Source organism: Chanodichthys erythropterus, chromosome 10, assembly GCF_024489055.1.
Source record: "Chanodichthys erythropterus isolate Z2021 chromosome 10, ASM2448905v1, whole genome shotgun sequence".
Taxonomy (NCBI): Eukaryota; Metazoa; Chordata; class Actinopteri; order Cypriniformes; family Xenocyprididae; genus Chanodichthys; species Chanodichthys erythropterus.
This window is the reverse complement of record NC_090230.1, coordinates 15663133-15687862: the sequence shown is the minus strand read 5'-3', so window position 1 is coordinate 15687862 and position 24730 is coordinate 15663133. Positions and strand designations below refer to the sequence as shown.

Genomic DNA, 24730 nt, shown 5'->3' with positions numbered 1-24730 from the left:
TTTATAAATATGATATGCTGTACCGAGTCTTTCCGAAAAAGCCGAGCTCCTGGATGCGTGCCTGCCGTGGGCAAAGCTAAAGAGTCACGAGTGCGTGCAGCTTTTGCGTAGAGATAGTCTGCAAGCTGCGACATCATTATTAAAAAAAAGGGAACAAATACGTTTGTGTTGTTTACATTTTATGCACTTGCACGCCAATTGCCAACAAAACACAGACATTTGATGCAGTTTTACTCACCACCCGCAATCTGCAAATCCAGTAACGAACTGGGACTTGTTTACAAACGAAATTCCGGGAACAAACAAACATACACGCACAACTGTAAAAACAAACTCCATCCACTGTTCCCTTAACGCTGGGTTCTTTGGGAAGCTGAAAAAGGTTATCTTTCCCTCACAACCAAAAACACTCTTCTTTGGTGACATTGTTGAAAAATCTCTTGGCTTCCGTAACACGAACGAAGCGCATTGATGGGCATATTATATCTATATAAATTGATATATATATAAATTGATATATATATAAATTGATATATATATAAATTGATATATATTTATATATATATATATATATATAAATTGATATATATATATAAATTGATATATATATATATAAATTGATATATATATATATAAATTGATATATATATATATATATATATATATATATAAATTGATATATATATATATATAAAATATATGTATCCAATTTATTTTTGTAAATGTAATATATATAAAAACCTCCCCACTGCTTAAACCTCATGGATCTATACCTTGTTCTTTAACTCTATAGACCTACAGGTGCACAACTATCTACTCTGGTTTGAGACCACTCTGTCCATTCACTGTATGACTCTAATGATCGGCATTAACTGTCCCATCACTCCTGCGGTTCCAGCATGTCTGTCAGACCCAGTCAGGCTGACAAAGGGCAGCGCATCAGTGCCTGTTAGCCACGGTCCTGCAAAAAACCCACACCGAAGAGCGCCAGCCACTCGCCACAAAGGTCATCTCTGGGCTACAATACATCATGCTGGGACAGATGGCCACACCATTCGTACATCATTATTACTAAAGCACAAGGCTATAGAGAAATGCGTCTGTGGCAAGAAATGTGCCGAGACGGCATATTAGTCTACGTGTGAGAGCCCATCTGGAATAATGAAAGCCTCATTTGAGCATCTCATAAAAAGAAACGATATTACATCATTGGAAAACTGTGATTAAGTCTCAATTTACACAACAGATGTTATTACCGAAGGTGCAAACAAACTCTTAATGCGCTTTATGCTTTGGTAGCTTTTTATGTGCGCTCATCTAGAGGATTTTTTATTTGGGATCTGGATTCAATTAACATCTAACATGTACAGATTTTACTGCTAATGGTGACAACTAAGGCTGGGGGATACAGCTAAATAAATCTCAACATTTTTCAGGCATTTTACAATCAGTATCTCGATATTTACCATAAATATGTAGTTACAAAAAAAAAAAAAAAAAAAAGAGGCATCTAAGGGCACGTTTAAACGAAATCCAAGTTTTTCTTTGAGTTTTACGTGTACAGACGTCACCATTGTCAAAACGATCCCCATTCACATGGATCCGCGAAAACTACTAAAAACGCTGTAATCTGCTGGCAGGCAGATGGTGATAATTAGATGGTGATAAAACACTATAGAACGAACATGTTATGCGCATGTGAATGACGTCATCGTTTTTTTTTTTTACGGCACCGTTTTCAAAAACTTGCATTTTGAAACCCATTTTCAAAAGTTTGCGTTTTCAGGCCAACAAAACTCTGCTGTAAATAAACGGTCAAAACACATAAAAAGTTTTACGTTTTTAGTTAAAACAGTGTCGTGTATATATATATATACAGGCAAAGACTATAGAATAACACAACACGTGTCACTCGTATTGTTTTGAATGGGAGAAAGTGCAACGCGCAATATGGCGGAATTAAGTCCCGCCTTCTAAATAAGAGCCAATCGCCGACTGTTAAAGTCATCGCGTCACTGCAGCAGCCGCTAGAAGCACCGGTTTCTGTAGAAAACATGAAACATGGCAGAAGAGACGCGTATTTAGGTCTGCGCATGCGCATTAGCTGATCCAGCCTTAAAAATATTTTTTTGTCATGATTCGAGCGTTTGGATAAAACATTTATAAGACAGCTGTTGTCAGATTTCATTGGTGATTTCAAATATGAAATTTAATCGTAAGGTTGGCGAACAGTTTTGGAGAATTTGATGTTTCCCCATTCAAAGAGATAGGCATGATGCCCAGGATGCCCGAGGCGCGTTTCAAAGATGGCCGCCGAGTGAAATGACTTGTCTTAAAGGGACTTTGGTTTTGGTCAATCTGATCACAAGAGGACGAGGGAGACACATACCCATTTACAACTGGTATTTTAATCTGTCCCTTTTGTCCACTTTTAACCACTTCTGTCATGATTTCTTCAAGGGGACGGTCTGTGGACGGACAAATATAAGGGTTTTTTCAGATCTTTCGATTTAATGGACAAAATAAGCTTGCGCAATTTACGTATGTACGCACACATAGATATGAGAAAATATGGAGAGCAGCCGCAAGACCGGCCGAACATGGTTAGTGCGTGTTAGAAATCTGGAATGGAGAGAGAACATTGTGCTTGGTACATTTTTAGTCTTCAAACCAAACTTGGGTCTTCAGCCAACAAAGTTTAAACCCCGTCTGGCTAGCATGCTTACCATGTTTACTCATTAGGTCAGTAGACTGAGAGAAGGCAGTCTCTAGCGGCTGTCTGAACGCATTCGACAACGAGTGTTTCCACTACGACAGCAATCCAGTCGAATGCGTTTTCGACTACTTCGGGAAGTGGTAGAAAGTGGACAAGCTCAAAACGTTTTACACCCCATTTACACCTATATTTAGCATCGTCCACTTGTCCAATTGACCAAATCAATCAATCAATTCAATTCCAGGTGGAAACAGGGCCAGAGACACGACATTCTCATTTGTCTAGTGCCGCTTGGTTTAAAAGCATTTGCGTGAATAAGAGCGTGATCATATAATGTAACGCTAGCCAAATTATAAGGGTAAAAAAAGGATGCTGCTTTAATTGCATTAAATATTTAAACTGAAAAAAAAAAAAAAAAATCTAAATCACACACGTTAATATATACATTTACCACACAGACACCGTAATAATTGTCACAATGACAAACAAAGCTAGTGTGCTATTTACCTCACTTATTGTTCACGTAATTACCGGAAAACAGTGCTAAGAAAATCCCATTTCTCCCCTTTCATTACATTCATCCTTTTCCGCTCCACTGTCTGAGCTTTTTATCTTCTGTAAACCACTTACCGCCCTCTTTCCTCTCTCGCTTTCATTTTTCCTCCTAAGTGAGATGATATTCCCTCTTCCATCCCCCGCCCGAATGCATTTCTCCCTCTCCTGCCTCAGTGTATTTGTGCGAGAGCGAATTACCAGGACATGCCTTTTCATTACTGTCACAAAGAGAAAAAGAGAGAAATAAATTGATATAGGAGCCATTCTCGCTTCCCTCGGGCTTGCTTACAGCGGCTTGACAGACCCGGGACATGCGAGCCACCACTTTCTCTCTCCATTTCACACACACAAACCATGTTCCCTCAGCAGGATTTTCAGCCAGACCAAATCCTCCACACAAATGAACACTTCGGTTTGGCTGAAGCCCTTCAAAAAAAGTGTGGGAGAAGTTTTAAAGGCGACACATTTCAAAACAAGTCTATTTTACATTCAAAGATTCATGATTTCAAATGATTCATTTAAACCCCAAAAGCAACTTAAGAATACAAGCCAACAAACCCTTGATGGACAAACTGACAGACAGCCACATCAGCGTTCACATCCTCTGCTGGTGTGACTCGATGATCTACGGTTGGTGGCGTGCTGTTGAATGCATCTCTGTGGTTGATTAGCGTGGTAATGAGTGCAGAGAGGCTTGAGGGACGTGCTGGCCGGCTGTGTGGCTTAAATGATTGTGGTAATTGAGTGGATAGTGACAGCTTTGCAATGGCCTAATTAAGACTCACTGGAATGTGGCCAAGATTTTACTGTCATCGTCACACTTTTAAAATCCGAACTGAGGCTGAAAACGGAGCTGAAATGCAAATAAAACAAAACCATCTGTTGTGAAGGTATGTCAACACACAAGCAAAGGAGTTTGGGACATGTTTTATATGACATTACATTGAGTGATTGCACTAAAAAGCATGGCAAACAGCTGGGAAAATTTTCTTTTTTTCCCCTTAGGGCCACTTTTGATAGATACACATTTTGTTACTTTGCTTTTAAGGGGACGTTTACACGACACTATTTTCGACTAAAAACTTAAAACTTTTTATCCGTATTTTTACACGACAATGGCATTTTCGGGGCCTGAAAATGCTATCTTTTGAAAACAGGTTACAAAGTGCAAGTTTTTGAAAATGATACCAGTATCGTCTCTGTGTAAACTACAAAAACACGAATTTGTGAAAGGCAATTAGATGCTATTTACACTAAGTGAAAACAATATTGTATTTACACTAAGTGACAATAGCAATATATTGTATTTACACAGTGTCAATAGCAGCATTTTCTTAGCGATATGCTTTTTACACTAGGTGAAAATAGCGATAGATTCTATTTACACTATGTAAAAATAGGAGTAAATAGTAATTAGATGCCATCTATACTTTATATTGGCAGATCTCGTGCGCCCCAGTATTTTTGTACATTAACATGATGCAATAATATAGAGTGCAAATTATTATATTTATTAAAATTATTAAATGGATACTGCCTTTTTTAGGAGAATAAAAACCCTCCCTACACCCTACACAATAAACACTTTTAATATTATTAAACACTCGTTCACAGTTTATTTCCACTTTTAGAACATTATTTTCATTTTTATTGAAAATAAAAGCGAGTTCGGCAAAAGGCGGATTCAAGCCCATGTTGATCGCGTTATAAGCCAGGTCTGTGCGCCTTACTCGCTACTGCTGCGCCACTGAAGACGTTATATTTTGCACGTATTTTTCAAACACTAATAACACAATACTGTTATAAGCTTAAATAACAAATTTTGTGTCTGTTTTTAATTAAATAGTAGTTTTTAATTAAATAAAATGAACTTTAAAAATCAACCATTTTTAGCATATTTTTACTCAATTTTTTCTGGGCTCACCATCTTTGTAAGCGATTTTCGATATTGGTCATGTCACTGACCCAACAATTACCCTAACCTAACCTAACCTAACCCTGACATTAGTATAGTGTTGGTAGCACTTCCTGATAGACAGTTATGTTGTCACAACACCAAAATTATGAATTCAATACCTGACTAAAATATTGCGATACCAACAATGAACCGATACCAGGGCAAAAATATAAAAAAAACAACAGTAAAAGTAATTGAATAATATGACAGAACTTTTATCAATTACATTCACTTTCCACCTTTCCCAATTCTGAACAGGTTGCACTAGGGGTGGGTGATATGACCAAAATCTTATTTCATGATATGAGTAATTTAAAATTTTATGTAATTATCACAACATAGTGAATTTTATTTTATCTTTTAACTATAAAATAAGCCATATGACAAATACAATATAAGAAAGATAAAAATTAAATAAACAGTGCTTTATTTTTTTCAGGAAGGCTACAGTAGGCCTATTTAACAGAAGCAAGAAATTAAATGTAAAAAAAAAAAAGAAAAAAAAAAAAGCACTGCATAGTCTTCAATCTATAAATTAACTTTACACTAGGGCTGCACGATATATCACATGAGATTGTCATGCGCATTTCGTCAGTAAAGCCAGTTCCCTGATTACTGCTAAATCACCATCACCTGCTTTCAAATGGAGTGCCATTTAATAGACAAAGCCGCAGTTCACTGACAAACCACACAATGTCGCACACCTGATTCATTATCGAAGGCGATTCATCTGCGATAATGAACGCAATATTGTGTGGCTTATCAGTGATCTACGGCTCTGTCTATTAAATGCCGCTCCATTTGAAAGCAGGTGATGGTGATTTAGCGGTAATCAGGGAACCGGCTTTACTGACGAAATGCGCGTGACAATCGCATGCGATATATCGTGCATCCCTACTTTACACTGATATAATAAATCTAATAAATAAATAGATTAAAGCAATTCAGTCAAGTATTGGGTGATTCTTTTCATGTGTTGTTTGATTAACAATCACACAGACAGCAGCAGGTTTATTAGCCTGCTGTCACTTTAAGACCTGACACACAGATCCAATACATTGGAACACACCTGGGCTGCGTTTCCCAAAAGCATCGTAAGCTTAAGTTGATCATAGCTCCATTGAAACCAATGGAGCTACGATCAACTTAGGCTTACGATGCTTTTGGGAAACGCTACCCTGATTGATTTCTTAACATGTACTTAAGACATACCCGACTGTGCGTGTGAATACTCGCCAGGACATGCATTTTGACATGTAATTCAAGTGCAATAACCCATAAAAGAGAAGCATTCTCCACACAAGCTATGGGTATTTCTGTCTTTCGGTGCTCGCACTTCGCCTGTTTGAGTTCTTTTTTGAGGTTTATTGATCATAACTCTTTTAAACATCAAACACCTCCCGTACTTTATTTTCTCATGTGCTGCATGGATATATTTTACTCCTGCAGTGAGGAAGCAGAGCTCTGCACACATTGAGACAAATTATGAAATACGGCTATTAATAGAATGATGTCATTCTTAAAGTATCAGTACTAAGAAAATGTGGAACCATACCATTTTTAATAGGAGGGTATTATGTTACCTTTCTAGTACCAGTATATTGTGCAACATTAATAGGCAGCTTTACCATTTATTATTATCAGATTCATGCATGATTTTTCCGAAATCAAGAAAGTTTGAACCTTTCCTGACAGGTGACTGCAAAATTGAATTTACCAATTAAATCAGCTATGGGGCAGTTTTGTGCTTCACTGGGTTGGAGAGGGAAAAAATTGTGAATTTTTTCCACTGAGCTCAGGGCGATGGATTCTGGGAATGCCCTTCTGTGAAAATACATGCGATGCTGCCTTAGAATGTAGCCATAACACTTTGGCAAACAAAACAATGAAATGAATGCTTCACCTTTAGTATGTAAGCATCTGATTGGACCGTTTCAAAACCCTCAGCCAAACACAGGCCATCTATAAAATTGAAATTGGCTGTATATGTGCTAAAGATGCTTTAATGTGTCCTTCTGTCTCTGTCCCCCTCAGCTCATCCCACTCTCGGTCCAGTTTTTCACTCCGTCTCTCCCCTGAGTGTGATAATCACCAGTGCTAGAGGGGTAGATGGGGGAGGAGGTAGATCGAGATGCCCCTGAACCCCTGCGGTGGTTTATCAGCCCGAGTGTGTCAGCACTGCAGGAGGACAAACCTGTCAGAAGCTGAAAGGGTGAGAGAGGGAGGGAGGCTGAAGAGAGCGGAGGTGTCAGTGTGTGACTGATTGCAGCCCTCCACTCGCAAGGCTAGCCCCCTCCTCACCATCACCCCCGTCTCTGCACACAAATCTCTTCACTCGCATGAACACACACACACAAGTGCTTTCAGCATCGCTATTCAGTGGTAGTGCTTTGTCGCTACTAGAAATGTCCAAAAGTACAAGTATCGGACAATTAGTTGACTAGTTGTTCTTAACGAATATCTCCATTTCCAAAACATTGGTTTAATTCATTATCCAGTGATCTATAAAACCGGCCTCAAATCAGTAGTACATGATACAAATTCAACATGAAACACATTTTACATAAAATGACGCAGAAACGATTTTGCCCAATGAATGAATGAATGAATGAAAATGTACTTTTATCTAATTCTTAAATTTTATTTAAAATGTCATTTTTCATTTTCATATTTTATTTTTTTTAATCATTCAAAATGTAAAAAACGTGAATTAATTGGTAAATACACTAAATAAATTAATTTTAAAATATATCAATTTAATTTTTTTTTAAGATATTCAAAAAAAAATATATATTTATAATATATATATACACATTTTTAATTAATATATAATACATTTATATATATATATATTTTTATGTAAAATATATACATTATTAGTAATTTATTATACTAATTAATAATATATTATATATTAATTATACTATTAAATTCATTGGTGAATAAAAGCACTAAAAATATTTTATGTCATTAAAAAAAATGATAATTCAATTAAAAATAAACAATTAAGGAGACACTTTTTTTATACACATCACAGATTAGTATAAAATTTATGTCTATTACCTTTGACTACTCAGTCTTAAGGAAGCCCTAAATAATCAGGGTCCACCAGACTTGCATCTAACAAATCTATTAGGGGGTGCTCACATGATATGCTTTCCTGTCATTTATTAATTATTTTCCTTCTTTATTTCGGTGCTACAAAAGCAGGCCGTCACATCAGCAGTTATCACAGACCCCTTTCATTCACTTTCTCTCTCTCAGCTAAAAATACAGAGTGCTTCTGCGGCAGTAACCTATTGCAGTTTGGATGTGGGTTAGTGCTGTGCTCATGCATGGCACTGCTGACCACTGCTTCTGCTGTACTGAAGCTCAGACATGCTGAGAAAGGCCCTAATTAATGAAAAAAAAGTGTGTGTTTGTGTGTTCGAGGTGAACATGGGGAGCGAGGCGGGGGGATGATTTATTCCAGTGTCACCTTGACCCCTGACGCAGAGATACAGCTCAATTAAACAGGATTGGCCCCATGGCACCGCTTTCATCTACTGCCCGTGAGTTCTGCAAAACACGCACACACACGGGGCCAGATTCACAAGATCCAATAACATCCATATGGAGCGCCTTTCGCCTCCCTCTGCCACCAAAAACCAAAAACAGTGATGACCTAAACTAAAATAAACCGAACAACAAAATGAAAAATCAATGCAATAACAAAGAATTGATTCCTACAGGCTGGATTGGTTCTTCTGTGGTTCCTAATTGCTGTTCTAAGCATCTGTTTCCACAACACGTTAAACCATTATCCAGTGATCTATAAAGCTGGCCTCAGATCAGTGATAGAACATGAAACAGAATTAACATGAAACAGCCTTCGCAACACGTTTTACTTCCATAATGACGCTTTTGCAAGTATAATACAGTATTCAACGATTTGATCAAATTGATTTTCCTTTGCACATTTTTTCTGCCATATGCAACAATGAAAAATTCCCACAGAATGCCTTTCCCACAGAATCCCTCACCTAAATCTCATTTACATTGGATGAAACTATTGGCTGGTGCTGTGGAGACGTGCCGCCACAGAATTAATGAATGCATTCTTTATTAAATTTACTTTTGAACATTTCTTATTACTTTATTTTAAATGTAATTAAGCATATTTTATTTTTATTGGTTATTTTTATTAATTTATTAATTATTTTATTACGGAAGAGGATTAGGGCCAAGCAATAATAAAAAATTAAAACCATCTCGAGAAAAATGCCGTTAAATTTCGAGAAAAAAGTCGAGATAAAATGTTGAGAATAAACTCGTTAAATTACGAGAAAAAAACGTGTTAAATTTCGAGAAAAAAGTCGAGATAAAAATGTTGAGAATAAAGTCATAATTTATTGAGTTTCTCAACATTTTATCTCGACTTTTTTCTCGAAATTTAATGAAATTTTTCTCATAATTTAACGACTTTTTTCTCAATTTAACGAGTTTTTCTCGAAATTTAACAACTTTAATCTCGAGATGGTTTTATTTTTTTTATTATTGCTTGGCCCCATAATTTTTATTAATTAATTTATAAGAAAATGTAAAAATATAAACAAATTAATACAATTAATAATTAAATAGGGGCTAGAGACATGATGGCCACATCTAATAATTATTTATTTTTTTTTTATTAATTTACTTTTCAAATACTTTTTTTTACTTTTACATATTTAAATAATTTTTTTATTTTTCATATTTATTTAAAAACATCATTTAAAAATAAAAATCTTTTATTAAAAACAAAAAAAATTATTTGCTTGTTGATTTATTCATTCAAAAAAAAATGTTTTTAAAAAAATAACATTTACTTCATTAAAAACTTTTACTCAACTTTTAAAGGTACTTTTTACATTTTTAAATAAATGTATAAATATGCACATTTTATTAATTTAAAAGGAGAATAATAAAGTAAATGAATAAAAAACAATAACACAACATAACTCAACACGTAATTTTTTTAATACGTAATTGTTTTAATGAGGAACTTTGATGACAACATTAATTATTTTCCCCCAAAGTTGGATGACGCATAAAATCAAGAAAGTTAAGGTACCTGCAAAAGCTTTAGAGATATGTTCCTTCTTCCACTCCCATGGCTGGTCGTATTCATCGGCGGGCCTCTCGTCGTCCTGCGGCAGCCTGCTCTCCCTGCCCTCCTCGGGCAGATCCGGCTGTCCTGGGACGCGTTCCTCGTACGGTGTATCATAGAGTTGGACCTCCCCTCTCCCCCAACCTCCTGCTCCACCACCAGCTCTCCTCTGCAGCTCTGCAACACCAAACAAACCCATTACAAACTCTTTTCCACCCTAATATGGCTCTGTTCTGCAAATTTCCACTTACAAAAAGTCAGTTCTGACCCCTTAAACAAAAACAAACTGTGTCTAGTCACTTCACATGTCCATCAGATGGTCTCTTTCTGTCCAAGTGGGCATTCGTGGTCAGAATTAGCTGCAAAGCGGACCAGACTTTGTGTTGATGCTCCAAAGACTTTTGAGAGATTAACAGTTGTTTTTGTAAACTGATCCAGGTATATTCTAGAGGGACCTTCATTGTGACTTTCATTAAAATAATGCGAGACAGGCCGGGCTGTTAAATCAAGACACAACAATAAATCGATATGTTCCCTGGGCTCCACAGCTGGGCTCCCTCGCCTGGGCCACATTAATTATGAAAATGTCTGGTGAAGAGTGGCGGGGTATGAATCTGAAGGAGAGACAAATTGTGTTTGCACAGCTTGCTGGTTTCATAAGGGAGGGCTTAACAAAGAGAGAAAGAGATGCAAGTGTGTGTGCGTTTGTAGATTGAGTCCAATCTCAAGGACTGGGGTCTCTCAATCACTCCTGATGGGCATTCTCATTTCCATTATCATACCTCTCAAGCAAGAAGCACCAAACAACAGGATGTCTGAACAACCTTCAAGAGCTTTTCAGCAAAAAAATAACAGTCGGTTAAAAGCCTATATGAAATGAACTGCAGCTACAATGCAATGCCAACATGTGATGCTCTTAAAGGAATAGTTCACCCAAAAATGAAAATTACCCCATAATTTACTCACCCTCAATCCATCCTTGATATATATGACTTTCTTCTGTTAGCCGAATACAATCGGAGTTGTTAAATAATATCCTACCTCTTCCAAGCCTATTATGGCATTGAATAGCGCCAGAGTTTTTGAAGTTCTAAAAAGTATGAAGTTATATTTTGTCTACATAAATTAAAAATAAAACACTAAGAACTAAAACAAAGCAAATGTAAAAAAAAATAAAAAAAAATAAAATAAAAATAATTTTATTTTTAGTTCAGTTTTAGTAATTTTGCTACTTATTTTATTTCAGTTAGTTGGCAAGGCAAGTTTTTCCTATAATATTTCTATTTTATTTTTTTTCAAATAACAAAAACAATGTTGAATAGTTTTACTTAGTGTTAACAACACTAACATGCACAATTCAATATCCACCATAAACGAGAAACTTAAAGAATCTCTAATATCGGCCTACAATCTACTTAGTACAAATATATTGTGCATCCCTCATTCATAATGGCTGGTTACCTGAAACTACGGGTAATAATGACACAAATGTTGTCGGTTCAAAGATGTATTCAAAGATTCAAAGATGTAAAGATAACTCTTTTTAACCCTAAATTACAAACATGAATGAATTGTGAGAGTTTCATCCAACAAATGGCACGGACTGCCAATCAAACACACCAGACATGGAAAGGACTACCTGCAAAAGAAATACTGTAATGGATGTGTGCTTCAGCAAAAAAAAAAAAAAAAAGCAGGATTGAGAAGAAACCAAAAAAGAATAAAAAGAGAAAGAAAAACTTTAACCTTCACACATCCAGCTTCTATTGGGCTCCTTAGCCGTCTCCATAGCGACAAAGAGGCCCTGGGGGACCGACCCTGAGGTGGAGGGAGAGAGGGAGCTATGGGAGTGTGTGTTGATGTTAAGTGTTTGTGACGCGTGAGAGAGAGGCTGCTAGATTCCCCCATACCTGAGAACTGATGGAGAATGAGAGAAGAGATTAACCTGTAGAGATGGAAAGAAAATTAAATGAGGCTGCCTTGAAGGCAAGACAGATCTGAGGAGAAATTAAGGTGGATGCTGGAGTCCTACGATGATAAAATATGCCAAAATTTCCATGAAAACCAGGGAATGCATTTTTGCATTTCACTGCATTGCTTTTCCATTGTTTTTTCTGTGTAAATCTGCTAGATGGATGTATTTGAACACTGTGAACGCTCAAGTTAAAAGTAGTTCAACTATGTTCTGTGTTAATGGCTCTTAAGTTAATATCCTAATTGAAATGGGAATCGTGCTTATCACATTGCTAAGCTAATACTAGACATGACACTAACCACAAAAGAATTGAGAAATCAATCTTTCCTTAATCTAGAAAATATAAGAGGTTATTGTACTATAAAAATATGCTGTAAGTTTCAGAACTCAAAACTTTGTTAATCAAAAAATGCTATTCTAAAAACCCATAGGAAATTCCTGAGGGAACCATGTCAAATTAGTCTTCCTGACCAACAAACTGACATCATGACAAAATAACCGTACACAAGTTTGTTATAATAGTCATTTCTCTGGGCTCTGCCAATGCATTATGGGACTGCTTCAACTGCAAACAATACATGCAATGCTGCCTTAAGACTTGGCCAGGTATCTTCGAAATCATCAAAATGTCGACCTTTTGGAACCTTTCTTCGCGTTGGAAACTTGTCTTAAAACACTAAGTTTTGAAACGGAGCAATTAGCAAGTGCAGGGAGCAAAAATCATTTTGGAAGTTATAAAAAAAATGGAACAGATTACATAAACGCAGAACTGTAATCTGTGAGACTCCAGAAGAGGATCAGCCATGAGTCACTGTCTGACGGCACTGGATGACTGACAGCGTCTGAGGGACTCGCTGAGAAAGATGCACTCATAACACTCATACTTCACTCTCTCCATACGACTCAAAGGGCAAACCACACTCCCCTGGGGTATGAAAATACACACACCAAAAAAGAAACAAGAAGAAGTTTGACTGACCAGTTATCACTTTCTGGGCCTCGTAGGGCTCCATGTAGCCATTGTTCTCAGGAGTGATGGGGCCCTGGGCGGTTTCGGGACGCGGATCCAAACGAGCATCGAATGGGTCGGAGTAGTCGGTATCTCCCATAACTGGAGCTGACGGAACCACCTGAAACAAGAACAGTCATGTGATGATCTTCACCCAGGCGAGGGAACTCAAGAAATCCCTTTTATTCAGTGCAACAAATTGAAGATTATCTTTGTTTGCTGAGGGATGAATGAAGGGAAATATTTTTTATATAATTCTGCAGCAAAAACAAACAAAAAAAAAACCCACTTCATTTACAGTCAAACAGACATCTTGTTTTATATTTTTACACTTCTATTTGTTAGCACCAAAAAAAAAAAAAAAGGGTGACGCAATATTCCGAAAAGTGCCATGTAAATCAGTCTTAACTTACTGCTATAAGCACCCAACAAAAGTTGCTAAATACTGGTTAATTGTTACGTAGATATATTTGGTCATGTGATATAATTTCTAAGCGATTTTTGCAGCTTAGCGTCTATAGGGCTGTATGATTAATCGAAAAATAAAACAGAAATCGTGATATGGCTTAGTGTGAATCAAACTGTTATAAAATTTGTGATTCAATTAAAGGTGCCCTATAATTAAAGATTGAATTTACCTTGGCATAGTTAAATAAGAGTTCAGTACATGGAAATGACATACAGTGAGTTTCAAACTCCACTGTTTCCTCCTCCTTATATAAATCTCATTTGTTTAAAAGACCTCCGAAGAACAGGCGAATCTCAACGTAACACCGACTGTTACGTAACAGTCGGGATCATTAATATGTACGCCTCCAATATTTGCATATGCCAGCCCATGTTCAAGGCATTAGACAAGGGCAGCCAGTATTAACGTCTGGATCTGTGCACAGCTGAATCATCAGACTAGCTAAGCAAGCAAGAACAATAGCTAAAAATGGCAGATGAAGCAATAATAACTGACATGATCCATGATAACATGATATTTTTAGTGATATTTGTAAATTGTCTTTCTAAATGTTTCGTTAGCATTTTGCTAATGTACTGTTAAAGGTACAATTTGTAAAATTTTTGCAGTAAAATATCCAAAAACCACTAGGCTAGTGTTATATATTTTGTCCAGCTGATTACTAACAATATCTCTAATGTTTTCAACTACCTGTAAATCATGAGAAAATTCCCATTCTAAACGGTGACACGGGGCAGTGCAGTCGCCTGTCAATGACGTCAGTTACCTTTGTTACCGCCTTTACTGACGTAGAAACCACACGACAACAGTGCCGTGGACAAATGCGGAAGTAGAGTCTAGCGTCCAGCAAACCACTAGCTTGCTTCAAGCAGTTCCTTATTTACTTCTTGCACGTTTTATGGTGGATTGTGTTAATTATTTATGGAACATAATAACTGTTTACCATCTGCCGCTGGTTCTGTCGACAAGGACAGCTCCCGTAAACTCATGACCGGAAAAGCGGAAGCGGCGCCGGCGACTGTGTCATAATAAAAGTCCCGCTGCTCGTGAGGCGTGTGTTGATCAATCGCTCCAGCTCCTCGTTCAGCTCCCACAACACTCGGTCCTGCTCTGCTTCATACTACAGTAACGTTAATAATCGCATCCACGAACATGAGTTCTTCCAGACTCCAATCCCTATTCTTTTGCACCGTCCGTTGAGATGGAGACCACATGTCCCAAGTTTCCGCTCTAAAACTTTACGTCATCAAACTACGCCTTTGTTTTGAATAGGCTTCTAGCGACCTCTAGCAGAAAAAAATATCACAAATTGTACCTTTAAATGTGGTCAAAGTTACCATCGTTTCTTACTGTATTCACGGAGACAAGAGCTGTCGCTATTTTCATTTTTAAACACTTGCAGTCTGTATAATTCATAAACACAACTTCATTCTTTATAAATCTCTCCAACAGTGTAGCATTAGCCATTAGCCACGGAGCACAGCCTCAAACTCATTCAGAATCAATGTAAACATCCAAATAAATACTATACTCACATAATCTGACGTATGCATGCAGTATGCATGATGAACACTTTGTAAAGATCCATTTTGAGGATTATATTAGCTGTGTGAACTTTGTTTATGCAATGATAGAGTCAAGAGCTCGGAAGGGGCGGAGAGCGCAAGCAATTAAAGGGGCCGCAGCCTGAATCGGCGCATTTCTAATTATGCCCCAAAATAGGCAGTTAAAAAAATTAATGAAAAAAAATCTATGGGGTATTTTGAGCTGAAACTTCACAGGCACATTCAGGGGACACCTTAGACTTATATTACATCTTGTAAAAAAATGTTCGATGGCACCTTTAAACATATGTGCTGCGTGTTTCAGAATAAAGTACAGCAATGCTCTTTTACACACACGTTTTCAGTGTCTAAGTTGACAGTGAATGCTGCTCCACCCGAACTTCATCTCTGTTTTTGAGTTGTCGTCGCTGATAACTTAACATGCACCAACCATCTTCCCACACTTGTAATTAGAAATGCTTATAAACCGCCTGTCATCAACAAAAGAGAAGCTTTTAGATGCAGTAAGTGATTTCTATGAAATGCTGTTTCCCTTTCACGCATGAGTTTAAAATATTCTAGCTGACTGAATGGAGTTATTGCTGCTTCCACTGATGTTTGACATCAGTCAGTGTGTATTTTATAAACTCTAAATGTATTGTTTTACTGGTGCTTGTTTATTTAAATGTCTGAAACCTTTAAAAAAAAAAAAAAAAAATTATGGCTACTCATTTTCATAAATACATGCGGTGAAATAAAGATATAAAATTACATGTAAACAATGTCTATAATAATATGAAATAAACCTTTTAATAGGTTATGACATTTGTTTGTGATGTGATGTTTGTTATGTTGTATTTATTGTGCATTAGCCACTTATAATATGCTGGGACGGTCAGTTGAGCAACAAGATCGCAGCACATCTCAATTCTCAAATGATGCGTTCTGTGTCCTCGCATCATTCCGAGTTCGTTCTTTCAAGGTCGCCTGGCAAGACCAGACTCCACGAGAACGCAAGTTCTTTCTCTGCGTTCTTGGAATTGAGAAACAGCCTTTGTGGCTGAAAACACTGCATAGTTGTGATATGTGACCATAGACCACAAAACCAGTCATAAGTCTCACTGGTATATTTGTAGCAATAGCCAACAGGGGCGGTTTCTTCATTAGGGCAATAGGGCAACGCACCACCAAAGTGAGAAAGGGACGGATTTTTCAATCATATTAACACTAGAAGTCCCAGAGAGCAGCCATTTGGCTTTTCTACCTATAAAACCCGCAGGACAGCCGAATGGCTGGAAGGCTTTAGGCTAATATCCTTAATCAGCTGTGAACAGTTGCTTTTGTTATGTAAACAATGTGGGGCCATGCTGAGCCACTTCAAGGAAACTTGTGTTTCACTTTGCCATCTTAGGGAGAAATCAACACACATGTTTTTTTTCCTTTGTTGCTGAGATCTATTGATAAAAATAGTACAAAATAAAATAAAGAAACCAACCATTTGTACACATATTTACAAATAATATTAAAAAGTGAGTGAGTACATTCCAACAATCACTCACAATCCTGGCACTGCCTGGCAATATATTATAAATACATTTTGTATATATTCATTATACAGCTATGGAAAAAATTAAGAGATCACTCCAAGTTCAGAAATCAATGTTAAGTGGTCTCTTAATTTTTTCCATAGCTGTATATTAATCTTATATTTGAAATACATCATAAGTCCATTTTTAAAAGTGTTTGAAAGATGGGTTCAAGTGTACTACAAGTGGTAACTAAATACATTTTTCTATACAGAGATAGTATGTTAAAAGCACATTTTAGTTCAAATTCATGGTGTCTCAAAATAGCACAGTTGAGTACACTTAGATGTTCTTAAGATTATCTTAAGAAGTACTAAAGAAGAGCTTTTAGTATATTAAGTACAAAATAAGTGCACGGAAATAGAGCACTGTACATTATGGAAGTGTAAAAGTGTACTAAAATAAAGTGTATTTTACTGCACTTTTTTTTCACCTGGGTAGACACTCCAACACTTTCCGTTTGCATTAAGATTATTTTTATTACCACACTGGCAGATATTGATCATTTTACTTAAGTAAAATGCACTTAATTTAGATCCCCCCAGGAAACAAGACTAAATATCATATATAATTTTCTCATATAGAAAATCCATCTTGATTTAAGATTTTTTTTTTTAAATTTACTTGAAATCGGAAATCGGAAAAAATCGGAAAAAAATACTTAGTATGAAAAGCATTTTTTCAGTGTGAATGAGTGAGTTAACTTTTTAAACATCACTTGCACTCCCTCATTTCAGGGTTAACATACTCAGAGTTTTCACTTAACCTCCTTTCTGAAACCGGCCCATGGTCAATCAAGTTCTCTGCTTTTAGCAGCCCTCCCTCCCCCACACATACAAACAAGCCACCAGCAACCATTCACACACACACCCCCAACCCCCCTGCAGATTGCTCAGGTAATGACCATATTTACACATGAATTGATGCTAATGATAGCCAAAAGACTAGCCAGTTAGCATCCACTTGGCTAAAGGAGGGTTACAAATCTCTGGGACTTCTAGTGTTAAACCACAGAGTTACGCTAGCTGTCACTGCTAGGCTGTTTGTTCTGCCTCTGGATATAGTCCAATCAGCATCGAGTCACGCTCTGTGGAGTACCGCCTCTTTTTAGGCATTTCAGTCTGGCGGAGATTTGCCCCGACTGCTCCCATAGACTTCCATTCAAAAAACTTTTTTTTCGAACTGCAGGCACTGCAATGCAATCTCTATGGGTTCCGGGAGGGCTCGCACTAACGTGCTTTCGTCATCATACGTAACCTTAACTTGTGCAGCGATTGGTGGAAACTAATATACCTCTTAACATTTTTTTTAAAACTGAAGTGACATCCAATAATTTTCTCAGTGCATTATTTACATTTCACAGATATATTCTCCATCTGCAAATGTTAGAAAGTCGAGAAAATATTTCCATTTTGCAGTCAGGCGTGGACGAGCCGGGACGAGCCTTCAGCAAGCACAAACTTCTGTGAACGAGCGCCGCCGCGCGCATGCATTCATATTTGTTTTTATAGTCTTCAATATGAACATTGTTTCTAGGACAATATTGGGCAGGATGTGAAATTTTTTTTTTTTTTTTTAATTAAATACAGATTTTTTTTTTTTTGATCCCAGCCCTATGCATGCTTTAAATACTGAATTTTCCATGTTTTAGATTAGCAATGATACATCATTATATCACTTGTTAAATGATTATTTAACAATTAGCCTATTCATTCCTGCATTTCTAAAAAAAAAAATTTGTGCCCCACCAAAAATTTTTTGCACCAGCCGCCACTGATAGCCAACAATGCATTGTATGGATCAAAATTATCAATTTTTCTTTTATGCCAAAAATCTTTCGGATATTAAGTAAAGATCATGTTCCATGAAGATATTTTGTAAATTACCTACTGTAAATACATCAAAAATGTATTTTTGTGAGTGAATATGCATTGCTAAGGTCTTCATTTGGACAACTTTAAAGGGTTAGTTCACCCAAAAATGAAAATGTCATTTATTACTCACCCTCATGCCGTTCCACACCCATAAGACCTTCGTTCATCTTCGGAACGTAAATTAAGATATTTTTGTTGAAATCCGATGGCTCAGTGAGGCCTGCATAGCCAGCAATGACATTTCCTCTCTCAAGATCCATTAATGTACTAAAACATATTTAAATCAGTTCATGTGAGTACAGTGGCTCAATATTAATATAATAAAACGGCAAGAATATTTTTTGTGCACCAAAAAAACAAACAAAATAACGACTTATATAGTGATGGCCGATTTCAAAACACGGCTTCATTAAGCTTTGGAGAGTTATGAATCTTTTGTGTCGAATCATGATTCGGACTGCATGTCAATCACGTGACTTTGGCGCTCTGAACTGCTGATTTAAACCGAAGATTCATAACGCTCCGAAGCTTCCTAAAGCAGTGTTTTGAAATCGGCCATCACTATATCGTTATCTATATCTATAAGTCGTTATTTTGTTTTTTTGGCGCACCAAAAATATTCTTGTTGCTTTATAATATTAATATTGAACCACTGTACTCACATGAACTGATTTAAATATGTTTTTAGTACCTTTATGGATCTTGAGAGAGGAAATGTCATCGCTAGCTATGCAGGCCTCACTGAGCCATCGGATTTCAACTAAAATATCTTAATTTGCGTTCTGAACATTAACAAAGGTCTTACGGGTGTGGATGGCATGAGGGCAAGTAATAAATGTTTAAGTAATAAACATTTTCATTTTTGGGAGAACTAACCCTTTAAAAGGCAATTTAGATTTTTTTGCACCCTCAGATTCCATATTTTCAAACAGTTGTATTTCATATGTGGGACCGTACTCTCAGGGGCACAGAAATAAAAATCCCATATGTGGGACTGTACCGCTCAAAAGGTTAAAACGGATCAGACCTAGCACCACAACACTTGTAGCCAATCATCAGTAGGGGACATATACACTCAGGATGGGGAATTAGAGAGTGTGAGCAAGAGAGAGATTTGAAGAAAGACTGTAAAAAGAGAGATGGCTGAGAGACATTACAAAAAAGAAAAGGTCAAAGGAATATCACTGGAAAGAGAAGGGTTATGATCAGGCAAGAGCTTTAGGGCACGTGGTAATATTGGAAATGCTTTCCAGCACTGGAGAGACCTAAGCGAGAAACCAAAGTTGTGTCGTTTCTGCTCCATACATGAATAACATTGGTTTTGCCGTTTCACAGAACCAAGATATGCTGTTGTTGTGATGTTAGCTATAGTAACAGGACAGCTTTGAGTGTCATTGTCTGGAGCTGATGTGCTGGTGTAACAACAAACTCTTGCTTGTATATAATCTTGTGTATTGTATGTTCATTTTTTGGTCTTCCTTTTTTCATTCATCGTATTAGTTTTATTTATTTTCTTGAAGCATTATTTTCCAGCTATGATAAAGAGGCATCCGCTCTTACATTGCGTGTTCGTCCATTTCGGGGGCGGAGCAATGAAGAGAGGGGTGTGTTTGTTTGGGTTGATTTCAAATATCAACAGTGTTTCTCAGAAATTGCTTACTGCAACTTTAAGGAGTCAAATTGATATATAATCACTAATACACTGTTCAGCCCTACAAACAAGCACAGTAAACCTGGAATGTTTTTTTTTTTAATGCAATTTCTATCTTTTTTTTTTTTTTTTTGCCCCAAATCGTGCAGCCCTAGTGTCTTCACATACTACATTCAGAAACACCACCTCATAAAGTGCGAGACGCTGAAAACCAGCAGACTCGCAAAAATGTGCTACCTTCCCCCGTGAAGCAGAAGGAGGCTGTGGGGAAGTGTTGATGAGCATGTTAGGAGGTGCGTTTGTCTCCCAGTCCAGGATCAGGAGGAAGCCCTCAGTCAGTTGGCACTGGGTCAATTACAAAGATGGCCATATGGCCTCTCAAACAAGAGCTTTAGCCAACGGCTCCATGCGGCACCATTCAGCCTGCAAACTATGGCGTGCAACAATTCCCTGATTTCCCACCAGGCAAATCGCCCATTGTCTGGTTGATCTTTAACAAGAATAGGACAGTAAATCTGAAATGTTCATTTGGAACGCTATAAAAACTTAATCAGGATTACGGTGGAAATTAATGAAGGTTAACAGGGAACGATGCTTTCAAGACAATGCACTTACAGGGTCACCATTAAATTGGGATTTAAATCAATGGCGTGTCATTGGCAGGGTCGTTCCTCAAGCCCGACCAATCAGCTTGCTCATCACTGGTACTGATTACAATCAATGAGACTCCACTGAAGGCTGCGGTCTGTCCGTGTGTGTGCGTATGTGTGTGTGCGGATACCTCAACTGTCTGCCAGTATTGGGTCTCTACTCAATGTCTGATCACAAGGAAGAACCTTTCTGGCTCTTTTGAGTATTCTCTATGGGACCGCCCCATCCCTACCAGCCTAACTAGACTATGTATTATTCAAGAGCTTCAGCTTTGGTAGATCAAGGGGTTTGACACCTACGGTGCTCCGAGACATGAAATCTAATGCAGGGTTAACAGAGGGTTTACATGAAAGATTGTTTCACACTGCAAATCACTTGTTTGACAGTTTGTTTTAGGTATTTCATGACCTGATGGTTTCAGGCATCACTAAAACCCCTTAGATCTTCGACTACTTAACGTCTTGAAACACGGTAAGTGGTGTATATTGGGTTTATGCATTTATAATTTAATATATAATATTAAATCATTTTCACATACACTGTAAACATTAATTTTCGAAGATGTAAATAAAGATTATTGGAGAATGTTTTACATGAAAATACAATCTCAGTCTTAATATTTTGAAATTTCACATTTAATTCAGTATCACTTGTCATTTGTTTGTGAAATTTACTAGCAATTTCCTAGTGAAAATTGTAAAACAACAAATATATAAACAAATAAGATAAAAATTATGATTATCTTTAAAGTTGCCTAAACGTTCCCCGATTTCCCACTGGTTGGTCTAATAGATAGCCCTGCCTCCAGACTCACACCACTGGTTAAGCCAATGTTTTTGTGTTGGGCTGATTGGTGTTTTAAACTATAAAAAAATATTATAAACTTCAAACTTTAAATGAACATTCTACACAATATTCATAGCAAAGATTTACTCAAATATTTGAAAAATGGAAATTTACATCGAAATGTTCAGACTTCTGTTAATCGTCCAATGCAGAAAATCTCAAAACAGACAAAAATTAACTAATTACTAGGGCTGGGTAAATAAATATTGATTTTAATCGATTCTCATTTTTACGAACCGATATTGATTCTTAAATCCCAAGAATCGATTAGTCTAGTCTGTTTTCAGTTGACAAATGAGCAGAATATGTAGCTCCTCCCATCCAATAAATCGCAATAATCATTGTGCTTTGCTACTTTTGATATGAAGCAAATGACATCCATCTTATTATTATGAAATTCAAAAAATAAATACCATTTTGGCGATCTTTAATGTGTCGTGACAGATCGCTGTAGCGCCTCAGTTAAAGAGGAGCGGCAGCATGAGCGCATGTGAACATCCTCTCCTCTAACTGAATTTTAAGCATGTGAATAGAAATCGAAACGAGACGTGAAAATTGTGTCAATACCCAGCCCTAATTATTACTAATACTGTAATTTAAATTACTCACCGGATCTGTTGGTTCCTCTAAAGACACAGAGCTCAGGAGAATCTTACTCCTTCCCAGGTCTTGCGAGTCCACCTTTATGAGGCGATGTTTCGGCGAAACCACCTTGATATCCAGACTTGAGGATTTCAAAGGTGAGCCGAAGCCCATGTGGGGCACTTCAGTCGATCCATTGTCATTTCTAGCCCTGTTCTCAAAGTCTTCATAAGGGTCTTCAAAGTCTAGGTTCTTCTGTGCACGATACGCCTTCAGTATCTCACTCTCTGTGTAGTCTGGTTTTGGTGGTTGCGGGGGAACTCGTTTGCTCCCAAAACTTAAATAGTCCTTTAACCACTTTGCCATTCTAATCCGTTTGTGAATGTCCAACAGTGAAGGACACAAAGACTAAGTGTCCAAGGATGACCTATAATCTGAGGTCAGGGAACTAGATTATGGATAAAATTAGATGTTTATCCTGAAATTAAGATGAATAGCTTTGGGAGAAAACACTGAATTCATGTTTCAGTTCAAAGGCATGGCTGTGGTCCAAGGTCAATCCCTGGGAATACCAACCTGTATTTACAGGTGGTCCATGGAGGGCAATGATCTTGAGGTTCTCAGTACCCCTGCAACAGCAGAAGTATACATTAAGGAATGAGATAAATGCATGAAAAATAAAAAATACTAAATGCAACTCATAATATTTACATTATTAAGTCTGGAAAGTATTTTTTTTTTTCATTATACATGCATTTACATTCTTCTGATCAATAAGATGTATTATTAAAGACCTGTCAGAATAAGATGATAGATAGATAGATAGATAGATAGATAGATAGATAGATAGATAGATAGATAGATAGATAGATAGATAGATAGATAGATAGATAGATAGACATGGAAGAGCAGCTGCAACAAGCTGTTTAAGAACAAAAGCAAACAAACTGGTTTCGCACGTGCTTGTGATGCGCACAATAAAACCTCTCCGTTCAAACATCAGAACAAATGATTTTCCAAAACCTGAACACCGACATTCAATTTCGAGTAAAAAATTAAATTGAACAACTCTCTAAGACAACAGCTGAGAACTCTTGTAAACTAAACGTGAACGCGCGTCTGCGATGAACAGTCGCACTTTTATTTAACGTTAAACATTTTACAGCTGACATGGTGAATACTTCATCCAATACATCACCGTTTATGATTTTAGATGAAATTAAACACTGCTGAGGAGATCAAGTTGTTATACTCACGTTTTTGATAGCAGCGTTAAATTATCGTGGAACTCCAGACGCGGTTCCCGCGTTGCGACTGCTACAATGTTGCACGAGGACACCGTTACACGAGACAAAAACCTGATGAAGAACGTGCTCAGTCCTGGAGAATATATGAGAAGAATACGAGAAGAACTGTAAAGCTCGTCTGAACGCGTCTGGCTGTAAGTGAGTGAGACGGAGAGCAACTGAGCGAGCGAGCTGTAGCGTTTAAAGGGGAGGTCCTCACATCCAGAGGTGCTGTATTTTCCTTTTAGCCGATCATTATTAGAGGCTGTATGGCATAGAAAATCTGATTTTTGAAACTGTCTTGTGTTGACACTGTTTAATGTTGGATACTGTTAACAGCAATAGATAAATTAAAAAACACACACACCTTTTATTACATACCTTAAAGTCTTGACTACAAAAAAAAACATCTTTACACTATTATTTCTCAAGGGGAAAAAGATACAGATTATGAAACACATTGTCACGCTATATGGGTTAAGAGTTGTCACAGTGAAGCCCACCATCAAATGGTCAGTTATAGGCTTATCAGCAAAATTTGCAAAGAAAAAAACAATGATGATGAATTTATGTAAAACTTTACTGACATATAATTAATGTGACAACTAGCCCCAGTCTTCCTAAAGCTGCAACTATTGTCAAAATCTATTGTCTGTTGTCAATATCTTTTGATGATTTGTTTGATTAATTAGATCAATAAAAAAAGTTCAAGAAATGCATTTAAACCATTTTATTCCACATTTTGTCCAAAGTGTTCCTCCAAACAATGTGCATATTAAACACTATGAACAACAAATGTAAATATAAACTATAAAAACAGTCAGACAGACAGATAGATAGATAGACAGAAAGACAGACAGACAGATAGATAGATAGATAGATAGATAGATAGATAGATAGA

At 37.0% G+C, this 24730-nt stretch overlaps 1 protein-coding gene across 1 annotated transcript in view; it reads right to left on the bottom strand.

Annotated features, from left to right (window-relative positions):
- Window positions 1–24730, bottom strand: part of shdb (Src homology 2 domain containing transforming protein D, b) — a 35067-nt gene extending 10337 nt beyond the window's left edge. The window contains exons 1-4 of the mRNA XM_067398698.1: window positions 23800–24730; window positions 22571–23172; window positions 13311–13461; window positions 10321–10533 (exon numbers count right to left, since the gene is read on the bottom strand). Coding sequence (XP_067254799.1) covers window positions 10321–10533; window positions 13311–13461; window positions 22571–22909 — 703 coding nt within the window. The 5' untranslated portion in view covers window positions 22910–23172; window positions 23800–24730. The remainder of the gene's footprint in view (window positions 1–10320; window positions 10534–13310; window positions 13462–22570; window positions 23173–23799) is intronic.